Source organism: Vicia villosa, linkage group LG2, assembly GCF_029867415.1.
Source record: "Vicia villosa cultivar HV-30 ecotype Madison, WI linkage group LG2, Vvil1.0, whole genome shotgun sequence".
NCBI classification, from domain to species: domain Eukaryota; kingdom Viridiplantae; phylum Streptophyta; class Magnoliopsida; order Fabales; family Fabaceae; genus Vicia; species Vicia villosa.
The window spans coordinates 109,607,819-109,622,947 of NC_081181.1; the positions used below are offsets into that span (position 1 = coordinate 109,607,819).

The following is a 15,129-nucleotide window of genomic DNA, read 5'->3' on the forward strand; positions in this document are numbered from 1 at the left end:
GTGATGCCACCCTCCAAGTCTTCTTTTGAGTTTAGACACAATTGGTCTCCAAACCGTACATCTCCGCGGATTAACTCCCACCGGAATACCAAGGAACACAAAAGAAGAAGAACCAATGTCACAACAAAGAAAAGACGACGCCGCTTGGATAAACTCCACGAATCCTCACCAATGAGCACGGTGTCATCCGCAAATTGGAGAATCTCCAATCTCGAATTAGCATCCAAAGAAAAACCTTTAAACTCACCCAACGACGCCGCCACTTTAACCATACCCGCTAACCCTTCCGCCACCAAAAGAAAAAGAAATGGAGAAAGGGGATCTCCTTGACGTAATCCCCGAGTCACAACAAAATCGCCGGTAGGACTACCATTAACAAGGATGGACATAGAACTATTAAAGATTAGAACTTCGATCCACTTCCTCCACCTATGACCAAAACCCATTCTCCGAAGCATGTACCTAAGAAAGTCCCACGACACACAATCATAGGCTTTTTCAAAATCCACTTTAACCATCATACAACTCTTCTTAAATCTCTTTGAATAATCAAGTAACTCGTTCAAAACTAGAACCCCATCCAACATGTTTCTTCCCGAAATAAAAGCGGATTGACTTCTAGAAACAAGCTTACCCACAACTAGCTTTAATCTCGAAGCTAACAACTTCGCCAAAATCCTATACATGCTAGATATGAGACAAATTGGACGACAGTCATCTAAAGACGTCGGATTATCAACCTTAGGAATCAAGGAAAGGAAAGAAGCGGTTACCGCTTTGGGAAGAACGGCATGAACATGAAACTCCTTGATAAACTCCACAATTTCATTCTTTAAAAAAGGCCAACAAGATTTGTAAAAACCCATGGTGTAACCGTCCGGACCCGGACTTTTGTCTCCATCACAATTCCAAATAACCACCCTAATCTCCTCCTCCGAAAAAGGGGACTCCAACGATGATGCTTCCTCTTCTGACAAAATATTCACATGAATACCATTCAAAAGCGGTCTAACATCCATTGGTTCCGAAGATCTCTTCTCAAAATGCCCCTTTACCTCCTCTTTAATCTCATCCACTTTATCAATCCAACCCCTTGAAGAATGTAACCCCAAAATCGAATTCCTCCTATTCCGCAATTTAACCACTCTATGAAAAAATTTCGAATTTGAATCTCCCTCTTCAAGCCACAAAACTCTCGCTTTTTGCCGAAGAATCCCTTCCTTCTTTCACATCACTTCCCAAATCTTAGAAGAAGCCGCAAACCTCTTCGAAGCCAACTCCCCCAAACTCAAAGAACCCCCATCCGCCGCTTCTAGATCAAGACAATTCAAATCATCAACCGCCTCTTCGGTCTCTAAATTAATGAAACCAAACACTTCCTTGTTCCACTTCCTCAAGATCCCCCTAAACATCTTCAATTTTTCTTTAAAAGCAAAAATCGCCTTCCCATTAACACTAATCCCCTTCCAATTAGCTTCCGCAAAAGAGAGAAAATCATCATGTTTAGTCCAACAAGAGAAGAATTTAAAGGGTTTTGGGCCCCAATTCAGAACATCCACTTTAAGCCAAATCGGACAATGATCCGAAAGATCTCTAGTGCCCACCACTTGCCCCCCCACTTTCCACGCCTCCACCAAACTCTCCGAAAGCAAAAATCAATCTAAACGACTCATCGCACTCCCGTCCGCACTAAACCAAGTGAATTTCTTCCCAATAATAGACGGATCCGCCAACTCCATTTTCTCAATGAACATGTTAAACACCTCCATCTCCCGTTTATTGACCACCCCTCTAACACTCTTACGCTCCACTTCAACACGGATAGCATTGAAGTCACCACCTAACAACCAATCCCCTGTCGGAAATCTCACTTTGCACCCCTCTAAAGCCCTCCACATAGCCTTCTTCTTAACAAAGAAACATGACGAATAAACATTGACAATATACACCAATCTATTATTCTAATTACCACAAACACCAACAAAGCCCTCCCCTTCAAAATTGAAATGAGAAAAGAAAGCACCTTTTTTCCATAAGATAATGAGACCTCCTGAATTCCCAACAGAGGCTTTAAAAGACCAATCAACATCCACAATTCAAAAATAATTTTGTCCGAACAATGCGTCAATTTAGTTTCCTGAAGCAAGCAAAAGTCAAAACTCTCTTTGCGAATTAACGAACTGAGCAATTTCCTTTTCAAAGAACTGCCCACCCCACGAATATTATAGGATACTATATTCATTGATAACCACCTGTGTGCACATCCTTCTGGTCCTTTGAAACTAAGTCCCGATCCTCCATAAGCATGATTGATTCAATCATGCATTTTTTCGACTCCCCACCTTCAACACCAAAACAAACAACTTTGTCCCATAACTTATGTGCTATAACCTCCCTCTCCTTAACTTTAAACCTAACATTGCCCCTGATCACATCCTCGTCTGGAATATCCCCACAAACAGATTCAGAAGAAATATCAGCCCCACCCTCGTTCCTTCTCGATCCCACTCCACCACTAACCACCACATCCTGCACCTTCCTACCTCCCCCTCCTAACCCCCTACTATCGGACTGCATCCCACCACAATCACCCACCAAAACATCCTTCCTACGCCCCTTTGATTTACACAGCGGTAAAAAAGAATTACGAGTAACAGTTGGAATAGGAGAAAACCCCTTACCGGATAAAGAATCGGACCCAGAAGAAGTGTCTACACAAAAAGATGAAGAAGAAGTTCTCCTCGCGCTCCCCAATAATTGTCCGCCTCCCTTGCTTGAAGCAGTTACCGAAACAATAGAGTCCACCAAATCTTGTGAAGATGTTGTGCGCTGTCTAGAGCTATGCCTTATCCTTTTCCATCAAATTAGTTTCCACCTGGGCCTTAGTACCCTCTAAACCCAGGCCCAAAACAACATTGTCAAACCGGCCCACATCTGCACTGGAATCGTGACTAGTGGGACCCAACTTCAAACCACACACGTGACCACAAGACTGGGAAGACAAAATGTGAGTCAACGAGGCAGCGGGTCCCACGGCCTGGGAACAAACACCTATAGCAGCCTTCGTGTACCGAGCCCCCTGCAAATCTGTCGCAGTCACCTGATCCTCATCTAAAGATGGAGAAAGCAAAAGTGCTTTCTTGTCTGCTACTGCAGCAGGTTCCACATCCACGCAAATAATCGGAGCTAGCGTGGATATCTAAGCCACCGGAACCTCCTTCGCCTTTGACACCTCCGACACCTCCTGACCAACACCATCAGAATCCTTCTCCAAAAAACCCTCGTCATTTGACTCCTCATCGGAAAACAACTCTGAAGATCCGCACTCCGAAGCATCTTTAAAGGAGGAAACAATCCTAAGAGGACCCTGAACATCCTCGACCATCTTCAACCTCACCATGACCCCATTAATCCTGACGTTAAGCACTTCATCAAAACCCACAACGCAGGTGGTTCTAATAAGGAAACGAGCCACATCAAATCTCAGTTGGTTAGCTGTGTCCGAATGAGTTCGTAGAAAAATCCCCACCGGCTTGGCAATGAACTCAAAGCAGGCATCATTCCAAAACACACAAGGTAAGCCATACAACCTCACCCACGTTACTCTCTCCCCATCAACCACCTCCTTGTTCCAAAGCTTTACTTCCGAGAACCAAGAGTTAACCCATTCTGAATCCGAGTCTAACAAACGCTGGACAACGCCCTCTTCACGATCCTCCAGCAAACACAGGTTTGCTCCAAGCGCTGTTGCTTTGATACCAAAGAGACCCTCCTAATCGAAAATGTCTTGAATGTTATACGTCATCCCCACCTCCAAAACTCTACCCACGTACGCCTTGGAGAATCTCTGCAACGCATCCGAGGCATCAAAGTCAAAGGATAAGCCCTGATAACCAACAGGATTCTTGAAATGTCCATTTTTTACCACCGCTGCATAAGAGCTACCACCCCTAACTGTATTATTAGCACCATAACCCACTTGCCCCACCGTTGAATACTTAAACTCCTTGACCTCCTTACCGCCCTTTCCTCCGTTCAACTTCTTGTTTCCCCATAGAAAACGAGGAATATTAACAAAAAGCTTTTGCTCCGCAAAGTGAATATTATCCAGCTTCACTGCGAGACGCTCCGCTTCCGCCACCTCAAAGAAACGCACAAAACCAAACCGCTTCCCATACTTATCCCTACGACCAGGTATAATAACCTCATCAACATCACCAAACTCCCTAAAGGTCTCATACAACTCTCTAGCCTTCACATAGGCAGGAAAAGATGTGAAGAAAAAGGTAGTTGTAACACGCTTAGAAGGGACAGAATCTTTCACATTTCCTGCATGATCCCAACGCCTTCTCCTCAAAGAAGAAGAATTACTCCGGCCCCCTACCACCGTCCACCTTTTCTCCCGCTCTCTCTCGCTCTCTCTCATTCTATTAGTATGATGTTAATATCCTAGGTTTTGGCAACGGTTTTAGCTGGTTTTGGCAACAGCTTTTTGTAAAAACCGTTGCCTAATGACAAGGAGGGACTAAAAATGAAAACTGCAATACTTATAGGGACCAAAAACTTATTTAACCCAATATTTTATTTATAATCTTTTTACATATGTTTATGGGGCACAAGTTAACACTATTTTATTTTTTATTAATATTATAAAAAAGTAATTTCTAAGTGAAGGCTCTAACATATGTCTCGGTGGACCACAATAAATAACAATTAAGAGCCGTTAGATTAATCAACCTCACACCTTGAGTCAATTGCTTACAAATAATTACTTACTCCAAAATCTGTATACACACAATTGATCGATTCAGTCATCGTCCTTATTTCTATTCAACCTTCACACTTAAGACTACATGCTTCTCATTCTCTCCTATAAATGATTCTATGGTATATATTGTGTGGTGATCTAATTCCTATGTGTGTGCCTGATCTTAATTTTTTCATGTTATCTTTGGTGTTTTTTTCCTAATCCCTATTTTAATCGGGTTTCTAAAAGGTATGATTATACACAGATTTCTTGCAAATTAAAATATTTGATTTGGAAAAGTAATGATGATTCAAAAGTAGCCCCAAAAATAATTATTCCCTTGAACTGCAAATTTAATAAAACAAATTGTATTTATTTCATCGGAAGAAAAACAGGAGAAGTTTCAACAATGGAGATTGTCAAAAATAAAATAAAATAGTAGCATCAATACAAAGAAACATAATGATAACTAATGAAACAAGAATGATTAAAAGGATAAATTGAGGTGCCATGATTGTATTTTGGGAAACAACTAAAGGAGAGAGATAGAAGGGAAGAGAAATGAAAAAACAAAATCATATTACATACTTTTATTATAAGATCAGGTGGAATTGTTTCATCTAAGGGTTCTCAATCATGGTTCACCATGAAACACTAGGTGGTTTACCATAGAATTCACCTTATAAAATTATTAATAAATAATAAATAATATAATAAATAAAATATATTATATTAAAAGTTAATAATACAGAATGAAGATGATTGATTAAGATTCAAACAAATAAAATAATAAAAGAAAATAGATTAATCTAAATTAATAAATAGTATCATTGAATAATAAATGAATTTAATTAAAATACATTAACAGAGTAAAGAAGTTTTACTGAATCATAACTGTTAAAATTTTATAAATATTTGATTTTTTTCTTTAATCACAAATAAAATATTTCTTGTGAATAGTTGTGATGCACTTACCGTGTAAAATATTTTACACCGACAGTTAGGGGTGGCAAAACGGGCCGTGCCAAGCCGGCCCGCGCACCCGCAAAAAAATGACGGGTTGGGTTGGGATTTTAGGCCAGCCGCTCGCCGAAGCCCGCCGCCCGCCAATACCCGCCGCCAGCCATACTCGTCCCGCCATACCCGCCGCTCGCCAAAGCCCGCCCCTCCTCCAAAACTCACTATTTTTTTTAGTTAATTCTAATAATTGCAATTCTTGATGGTTTATTTTAAACATTTATTTATAAATATATGTAATATTTTTTAAGTAAATTTGTTAAAAAGTTGCTTTTATAAAAAAATTGTTTTAAAAAATAAGTGAAAAGTTTAATTAAAAGGTAAAAAAAAAACCTATTAATCTATTAAAAAAATATAAATAAAAATAGGCGGGTAAGCCCGCCGCCCGCCAACCCGCCTTCTTGTCGTGGCGGACATGAATTTTATGCCCATTTTACTTGGCGGAAATGTCCGCCCCGCTCGTTTTTTGGCGGACATAAAGCGGGGCGGGCGGGCCGTTTTGCCACCCCTACCGACAATACATAACAATTAATTTCATAATAAATTAATGCAACATATCATACTAATAAAAAATAAAAAAAGTATAAAAATATATACATGTCTTCCAATTCAATTTTGATTGATTTTGAAAAATCAATATGAAACAATTCAATGTGAGCTTTTTCACAAAATAACATTGTGTTATATCTACCCCGGACAATGGAGTTACGATCTCCATTAGGTGGTCAAGATAATGTTTCATTAATGAAGTGAAGTTTGTTTTTGGATCTTAAAACAATGGTCATGAAACAAACAAGTCCAAGAATGATAGTTGCAACTAATTAGTTAAAGGAAAACAATCACTAGAGCTGGATTTTCATTTGGAAGCATGAAATAAAAGTTCAAGGTATCAATTTGATAACCTTTGTTAATATTGGAGGAAGGTTCATCATTATCCATGCTTCCAGAGTTCGCAATAAACATGATGGCAATGAAAGAAAAAACAATGAAGGGCTCTTGATTGAAGGAAGAAAAGATGAGATTGGTGAGCAAGAATAAATTGATTGCAGTAGAAAGAGCTTGATCAACTGTCGACCATACCATGTTAAAGCTATAGTTGAGCATGCTAAAGATATGAACACAACACTATGATGAGATGAAAAAGCTAAATCACACTTTGTTATTACACACAATCGAAACTTTACAAATAGTAGAATTTGGTTTTTATATATGGCAAGTGAATCAAGCTAGTATTCATCTCACCTTTTTCTAACTAACTTAAAGATCAGTTAAACCTGTAATGGAAGTTACAACCCAATGCTAACCTCAATATCTTTGTCATCACAGTTAAGAGGACTAGCATACAATTAAGCATAAATTAACCTATGCCTCGTACTAAATGCGTTGATATGTTGCATACAGCTTTGATAGATAAATGTATCAGACAGGGCATGAAGCATTTCAGAATATGTTCGAATCAACTTCAAATATAAGAGTACATGATCACATAAATAATAGATACAACAAGATGAAAACAGCATAAAAACACACTGTTATACAAAAATGCTAAAAACTAACGATTTAAGATGTCAAGAATACTGTTTTTCCGACCAGGTCTATGCTCTTTCCTCACAAACTCCCTAACTTCCTTCTCCCCATATTCTACCAACCCAACTTCCCCCTTCATCTTCCACAAAATCTCCCCAAAGCTTCTATGCCCAAAATACGCTTCCGCCTTCACCCTCTCCCCACCATCCCTCACAACCACCACCGGAACCCGTTCGTAATACCCATATTCCACACCTTCGATTTCGTCCAGCCGAACCAACGCTTCATCCGACACAGCGTAAGCCTCGCCCTTCACCCGATGACCCGACCCGGGTAAGTTGATCAGGTACCCTATCCCGTGGGGTCCAATGACCAGAGGATGGGGATCCTCCGTGTGGCATGTATCCACAAAAACGAGGTCGTCTTTGGTTTTCAGATCTTCCATTAAAGCATAGTTGGGAAATCCTCGCTTCAATGTGCCGTATGCGAAGATAATGTGGGGTTTCGGCTTCGCCATGGCTATTCTCTTGCTTCGCGCGGTTCTTACATGCTACCGAGTTTTTCTTTCGTTTTCAAAGCCCATTCGCATGGGCTTGGTCTTGGGCTTCTGCCGGTATACAGGAATTTAAATTAGCCAGTGGAACATGAGAATTTAACCTGCAACCCTTCAATTATAACTGACGCCCCCTCAATTTATTTTATTTTAAAAATGCCCATGATACTATTTATTTTTAAAAGAATTATATTTGTCAAAAAAAATTACTAGTGGTATAGGATGAAAATCAAAATTTCTTGTAAGCAAAACAAATTTTACGGTACGAAACAATGCGCTTATACCTGAAATTGTTTTACTTAAGGAAATTTTTGTTTGCGATTTATCGAAAATTTCAAAATATTCGGGGTGATTACAAAATATTTGGAAAATACCAGAAATTTACGGGATGATTCATCGTTTCATATTACAGGAAATTTCCAAGTAATTTGAAATTTTCGGTATGTTTGCAGATGAAATTTTGTATCTGTGAGGTCCAGAACCGACAACATTGTATACTGACTCATGTACATATTATACAAAGTTCTTCACCACAGATACGATATGTTTCGTATTGAAATAATGTAGTTTTAATTGTATTTTGTCATTTATGAAATTGATAACGTGGCATAATTATACGCTGCAATTGAGAGATATTTAATTCCTGATCATAAGTTTTAGCATGGACACAATCTACTCGTAAAGAACATGGTATTGTTGTTGTTATCGTTCGTTCGGATTCTGCTAATGGAATACGAGGGGGAAGGATAAATTAATTATGGGTTGTAAAAGAGGAGGAAATTACAAAAGAAGAAGTGCATCTGAAACCACTAATTCTTATGATGACATTTATAGTTTGAAGGTTAAATGTCTGTTTAGGCTGAGATCTATTCCAAGTGGCCTCAGTTGGAAGGTGATGGTTAGAGGCGGGATGCACAATCATAGAGTAGATAATGATTTGGAAGACCATAATATTTTATGTCGTCTAAAAGATCATGAAAGAAAGTTTGTAAATGACATGACGAACTACAATATGGCTCCTAGGTACATAATTGTTGCTTTGAAAGACAAAGATCCAGAAAACTTCACGAGTATTACCCAAGTGTATAAATCTAGATCAACATACAGAATAGGCAAGAGAGGTACATTAACAGAAATACAAATGTTATTGAGCCTTATTCACAAAGAGAAATGCATGTGTTGGACTAGAAATAGGGACAACTCGAATATTGTAGGTGATATCTTCTGGACACATCCTGATTCTGTAAAGTTGTTGAACATGTTTCATCTGGTTTTAATATTTGATTGTACGTACAAGACAAATAGGTAAGAGCTTCATTTTTCACATCATAAAATATGTTGTGGATGTTTAGTGAGTTGTTTGGTTATGTGTGTTTTGTTCGTGCAGGTACTAGATACCACTGCTTGAGAATGTTGGTATTACGTCAATGAAGTTAATGTTTTCAATTGCCTTTGCCTATTTGGAACATGAAAGAGTTGTTTACTTCAGAGAAATTTCTATCGAAGGTTGTGGTGACAGACCGAGAACTTGCATTGATGAATGCCATATACTCTGCATTTCCATGTGCAACTCATCTAATGTGTTCGTTCCATATTTCAAAAAATGTGAGCATGAAATGTAAAGAGTACGTGGAATAAAAAAGACAAGCATATATCATGGATCTATAGAACAACATCATGTATTCAAATACATAAAACATGAGTTTGATGTACACTTCAAGCACTTTGAAAGTGTTTGTGTTGATATTCCTTTATTTGTTAAGTATGTGAATGAAACATGGTTAACACCTTATAAGGAGAGATTTGTTGTTGCATGGACTAACAGAGTCACTCATTTAGGGAACACATCAACAAACAGGCACATGGATCATGACAGTTTGATGTTACTATTATTTATGTTTGTTTCAAAAACAGGATGAAACGTGTTTTTCTATTTATAATCTTAGGGTGGAGTCTGCTCATTGGAGACTAAAAAACATGATAACTATAAGTCGGGGTGATTTATGCCGAAGTTAGGATGTTGTGAACACCATGTTAAAGTTGTAGCTTGGTTCCATCATAGTTTCGTTTCAAAAAAGTATTGTCAACATTGAGCATCGGTATAACATTGCATTTTATGCTAGGTTGCACGGTTTTGTCTCAAGACAATGTATACATCTCATTGGAAATGAACTAGAAAGGGTAAAATTTGTTGGTTCAAGAAAAGAGAGATGTGGTTGCTTCATTAGAGCAGCACATGAGTTACAGTGTGTGTGTCAGCTTGCATGTTACCAAATTCTAGGCAACCATGTTCCTTTAGACTCAATTCATGTATTCTGGACGAAATTGTGCATTGCATATCACGAGCCCGGTCATGATGAGAGTAGTACAAAATGGGATTTGGAAGAAGAGGGTGAAGAGATATTTCGGTACTTTGGATATTCTAAGTTAGAGGGTGTTGAAGAATGATCTAACATATACATCCAAAACTTCAATGTGTTCACCGCGGGTGAAGTACAAGCCAAGGAGGGGAGTTAAGAAGAGTGGACATGATGAAGAGAGTGATGTGCATCATTATCCTAGCCAGGTTGAGAATGATGAGGCTTCACAGGGGAGTCAGACTACGAAGTGATCATGCACAAAACCAACAGCAGTCAACAGACTATTGGTAGCCAACCGTCCACCAAATCTTCCAGACATATTTACTTTTCACAATTTCATGCTTTCTTACATCCATACATCGATGACATTGTAAATGTCAATGATGATGTAAATTGTAGTTTCCGTTCTATTGCAGCTTTACTTAGGTGGGGCAAAGAGTTATGGTCTTTGATACGAACGCGGTTAGATACTCAAGTACATCAACACTTTGATTTATTTTCCAAGTTGTTCTATGACAGTGTCTCTACATTTAGGGATGTGTTACGCATAGAACATTTGGGTGTGCAGGGTAGGATAAAATGAATGATGGTTCCTGATACAGGTTACCGTATTGCTACTAAATACAATGTTGTATTTTTTTCCCTTTCCATGAAACCAGTGGCGAAGCCAAAAAAATTATAAAGCCTGGACAAAAATTTAAAGACCGCAACTTTACATTATATATAATTTATAAATAATCATCAATCAAAATAAAATAGGGTTAGTTTTCTTAATGTTGAAACCACCAGTGATCTCAATGTTGTTGATAATCCCTTGTCTTACCTCACAACTACATTGACGCCACCACTAGAACAAACACTCACTTAATCAAGTGGAACCTTGAATACATAGAAACTAAAACATTTCCACCTTGTAAATATACCAACTACTTCTGTTAGTTTTTATCAAAAGGTTGGTTTTCAAACTTCCAATCACAACTTTCATGATTAGACAAAAGGATTATCTGCAAAGTTTTAAATTTATGAAAGAAAGAACTAACACAACCACCAAAAACTACGGTAAAATCTAACCAAATTTAATCTCTAAGTTAAGTTTTTACTACCTAACAGACACATAAAGTGTTCAAAGACAAAAAGGATTCTAAACAATATACAACCAGATCAAAACAAAGCAAGCAAAATAAGCAAATAACATGTCATTGACATCACAACTTTACAGTGAATATGTAGAGTAAATAACTCAATTTTCTCTCACAAAGTCACACACTAGCAATTCCTTCTTTACTTTCTAAGGCTGACCCGATGTTTTATATTAACTAAATTCTAAAACAAATATTATATCGGCTCGATAGAAAGACAAATAAATATTTCTAACAACATTGCAAACAAAATGACCACTAGTTGATGGTAAATATACACTAAATAATCAAATCATCTCCCATTAATAACAACCTCATATTCATTTGGTCACAAAATTATTTATGAACCATGTAAGTTTGTATATAATAGTAACATACATCACACATCATATTGAAATATACTAATATTGAACAACAAACAGGTGAGACAAATAGAAAATCGGATGGCAAACTCTCCTTGTTGGGATTAAAGGTGTTATTGAGCTCATGAATAGTGGATTCAATTGAATATAACTGTCATGCAACGGAACTACCCGCTAATGGTTGAAACAGGCAAACATCAACTTTGACACACTTTTCAAAACAATTTTTTTTCCATATGGAACACATCACAGACTAGTTTCCAAGCATATCTATTTACTAAAGATTATATGTTAATATTTTCCAGTTATGTGAAATAGAAATAGATCCTACCATTTTGAATCATCAAAGTATATTTTTCTTGAAAGAAACAAATGCATTCCTTTCAGACTAAATTACAAGTCTAGAAAACTAGACAAATCAAAAAGTTCAATCTATCTCTCCCCCAACTGCCTTTTACATCCTCACAAAGCAATACCCTATAATTAGATGATGTTTCTATGAATTGACAAAGATTTCTTCATATTCTACTTTTTCCTTATTAGAAAAATGCAAGCTATACTTACAAAAATTATAACCAGCTCGACAGTGCAAACTGCGGAAGGAGTAAACTGAAGCTCATAGACGAATCAAATGAGCAATGCTTCAAAGCCGAATCGCATACCTTCTCAATAAATCCCAAACCTTCTAAAGTTTTCCCCTATCCTTAAACGTGTACAAACACATATACACACAGTCAATTGATCAAACACTTTGTGTGCATACCATTCTAATCAAATTTCATAATTTTGTGGCTTAAATTTCACGATTTTACAGAAAAATTAGTTGAACAAAGATGGTATGCGCAATTTCTTATTCAAACAGAGGAAAACTAAACATAAAAATAGGGTGTTTTGACGACATGCTTGTGGTGTTGCTGCGGAGCAGTTCTCAACAGCGTGAGCATGGTCACGTTCCGGAGTCTGACGACCCTGTGTTTGTTTTCTTCGTTCTTCCCCTTGTTTTCTTCATTCCATTTTCGAATTTCATTTTTATACCTATAATTTACCTTTTTTACCTTAAATTTACTTTTTTTTTACCTTAAATTTACCTTTTTCAAACTTCAGATTTCAAAAAGTAATTGGGCTAAAGCCTTGGAAATTGCCCAGGGTGGTCGGGCGCTAAAACTTCCAGTGCATGAGACTTAACATCATAATTTTCCCTTATCTTAGTTTCACCTATGTATATGAGTACGCGCATAATTATTGCAGTTGGTTTTGTTGACGAGAATCATTGAATTCAGATAAAGTTGAAACCTGATTGTCCATTGCCTCCCGTCATTGACCGTTGGAGAAAAAATTATACTGATGATGCAAAAGCTTAGGAATCAGCATATGCGAGTTGCTTTAGACACTAGGAAGACCTATATAAAAAGTCATTGTAGTTTGTTTTTTATGCATATATGTATGACAAATATATATATATATATATATATATATATATATATATATATATATATATATATATATATATATATATATATATATATATATATAAAATGTCAGATAGTTAGTTTACAGATTATATTTTTTAAGAAAAAGTTATTAAAAAAAGGAGAAAAATATAAACATCAGTAATACCGGAAATTTCAAATTTCCAAATTTTTTTCAATTACTGGAAATTTCAAAATTTCCGGTATGTTATACCTCTTCACCGGAAATTTTAAATTTTCGGTACCCAACACGGCAAAAAAATAGTAAATTTAATGAAATTTTTGATATTCCCTAGAAAATTTCAAAATTTCTGGTTATTTGTGAGGATATTAACGTAAAAACGCCAAAAAGGGGGGGGGGGGTCACGTATAAGTGTGGGAGTGACATGTTAATTTCTCGTGGAACATACATGAGAAATCTACTTGGCATCGCTTTGAATATGAGAATTACTTAAGATATCTTAAGGCTTGTTTAGGTGTTTGGAGGGGAAGGGAGGGATGGATTCGGAAAAATAATTATTTTTGAAATATAAAAAAATTAATATTTAAAAAAAACTTTTTGTTTAGAATGATAAAATAATGTTTATCATTAATGTATTTTTTATTTTTAAAATACTATAACAACAAAAATTATATTTGAGAAATTGTCTAAGCTTTTCAAAATTCTCTAAAACCCTCTTTCATTACAAATTTTAAGTCCCCAAAATTAGAGGATTTTTAATGTTTTGAAGAAAAACAAACTATCCAAAATCCTCCCAACCAAAATCTTTCTATTTTTGTCACTCAATCCTTCTTTCTATTTTTCAAAGTCCTCCCCTTCATTCCCCTCCAAACTTCCAAACAAAGCCTAAGGGTTACTTTCCCACCTTCGTGAAAAACCAAAGACACTCATAGAATTCAAAAATGCATCTCTGAACGCATTCAAGCCCATACAAACATCTGTTTTTGATCCATTCCCCAAATAGTAGATTGAATTTATTTCAAAAAAATATCTCCGTAGTTTAGAAATACACTTCTGAAAATATTTTAAAGCTACCATCAGTTTTTGTCACTTTATATATTATTCTTTAGACTGTTTTGTTCGGTACCTCTCAGTGTCTTCCACTTGAATTGTAATGTGTCTTCATATTTGATCTCTTGGTTATTGTTCCGAGGTGGAATAAAAAATAGAGGAGTTTGCAGAAGTTGCGGGGCAACAAAGCGTCTCGAGCAATTCAAGGGAGGATTGTCTCAATTTGAAGGTTGTGATAGTGATTCTTCTAGAATCAGATGTGTTGATCTTGAACTTATATTGCTAATATCTGGTGCGGTGGACCTAGGGGTGCCTCCATGGTTAGCACTTCAACCCCCAAGTCAGTTAGGGTTCAAGATAATCGTAGTGAAAGTGTAGATTAAAGATTATGTACCTGAAAACTCCATGAAAAGGTATTTATACCTTGGACTTATTGGAATTGGTAGATTAATTCGACCTTTCCTTACTGGGTCTTTGGAAGACACCGAATAATTTCCCCTAAGACTTGTTGGGCACTCTAGATATCGAAGGAGTCTTTTAGCAGTCGTGACTGGCCTTTAGGAATGGTTGTCTGTGTTTTAGCAGGCATGCCTCGCTTTGGTTTTGCCAAAGAGTAATGGGGAACATGAGCTTTAAATGTGTTCTATCATTGTATCATTTCACCATTTTTATCTTGACTTATGACCTGAAGAGGTAGAGAGTGGCGTGGCATAACTTACTGTGTACTTGAGTGCACTTGAGTTTAGTCGCGTTCTCAAGATGAAATCTACCCGTTGGTCTGCATTTTTTTCTCACGTTCAATCTGATCTGTCAGATTCTCCTTTGTTTATAAAAGGGTAGAAGAAATTTTGGGGAACTTTGTGCAACTTATTAGATTGAATTTTCTTGTTTCCTTTGAACATTTCCTTCTTCTCTAAGAGTGTTTTCCTTGGAGTAACTGTCA

General features: G+C 37.0%; 2 protein-coding genes across 2 annotated transcripts; one reads left to right on the forward strand and one right to left on the reverse strand.

The window, feature by feature from the left end:
* Positions 1-7,316: 7,316 nt before the first annotated feature.
* LOC131649776 (putative gamma-glutamylcyclotransferase At3g02910) lies at positions 7,317-7,808 on the reverse strand. Its single transcript, XM_058919534.1, has one exon. The coding sequence runs from the start codon at positions 7,806-7,808 to the stop codon at positions 7,317-7,319; it is 492 nt and encodes a 163-aa protein (XP_058775517.1).
* A 793-nt stretch (positions 7,809-8,601) lies between these two features.
* On the forward strand, positions 8,602-9,252 carry LOC131649777 (uncharacterized). The gene is made up of 2 exons (XM_058919535.1): positions 8,602-9,114; positions 9,232-9,252. The coding sequence occupies exons 1-2, from the start codon at positions 8,602-8,604 to the stop codon at positions 9,250-9,252; spliced, it is 534 nt and encodes a 177-aa protein (XP_058775518.1).
* The last annotated feature ends 5,877 nt before the right edge of the window (positions 9,253-15,129 follow it).

Coding starts and splice junctions, on each gene's coding strand:
- LOC131649776 (XM_058919534.1), bottom strand. CDS start 7,808: ATGGCGAAGCCGAAACCCCACATTATCTTCGCATACGGCACATTGAAG.
- LOC131649777 (XM_058919535.1), top strand. CDS start 8,602: ATGGGTTGTAAAAGAGGAGGAAATTACAAAAGAAGAAGTGCATCTGAA. Junction 9,115..9,231: donor TGTTGAACATGTTTCATCTG/GTTTTAATATTT, acceptor TTGTTCGTGCAG/GTACTAGATACCACTGCTTG.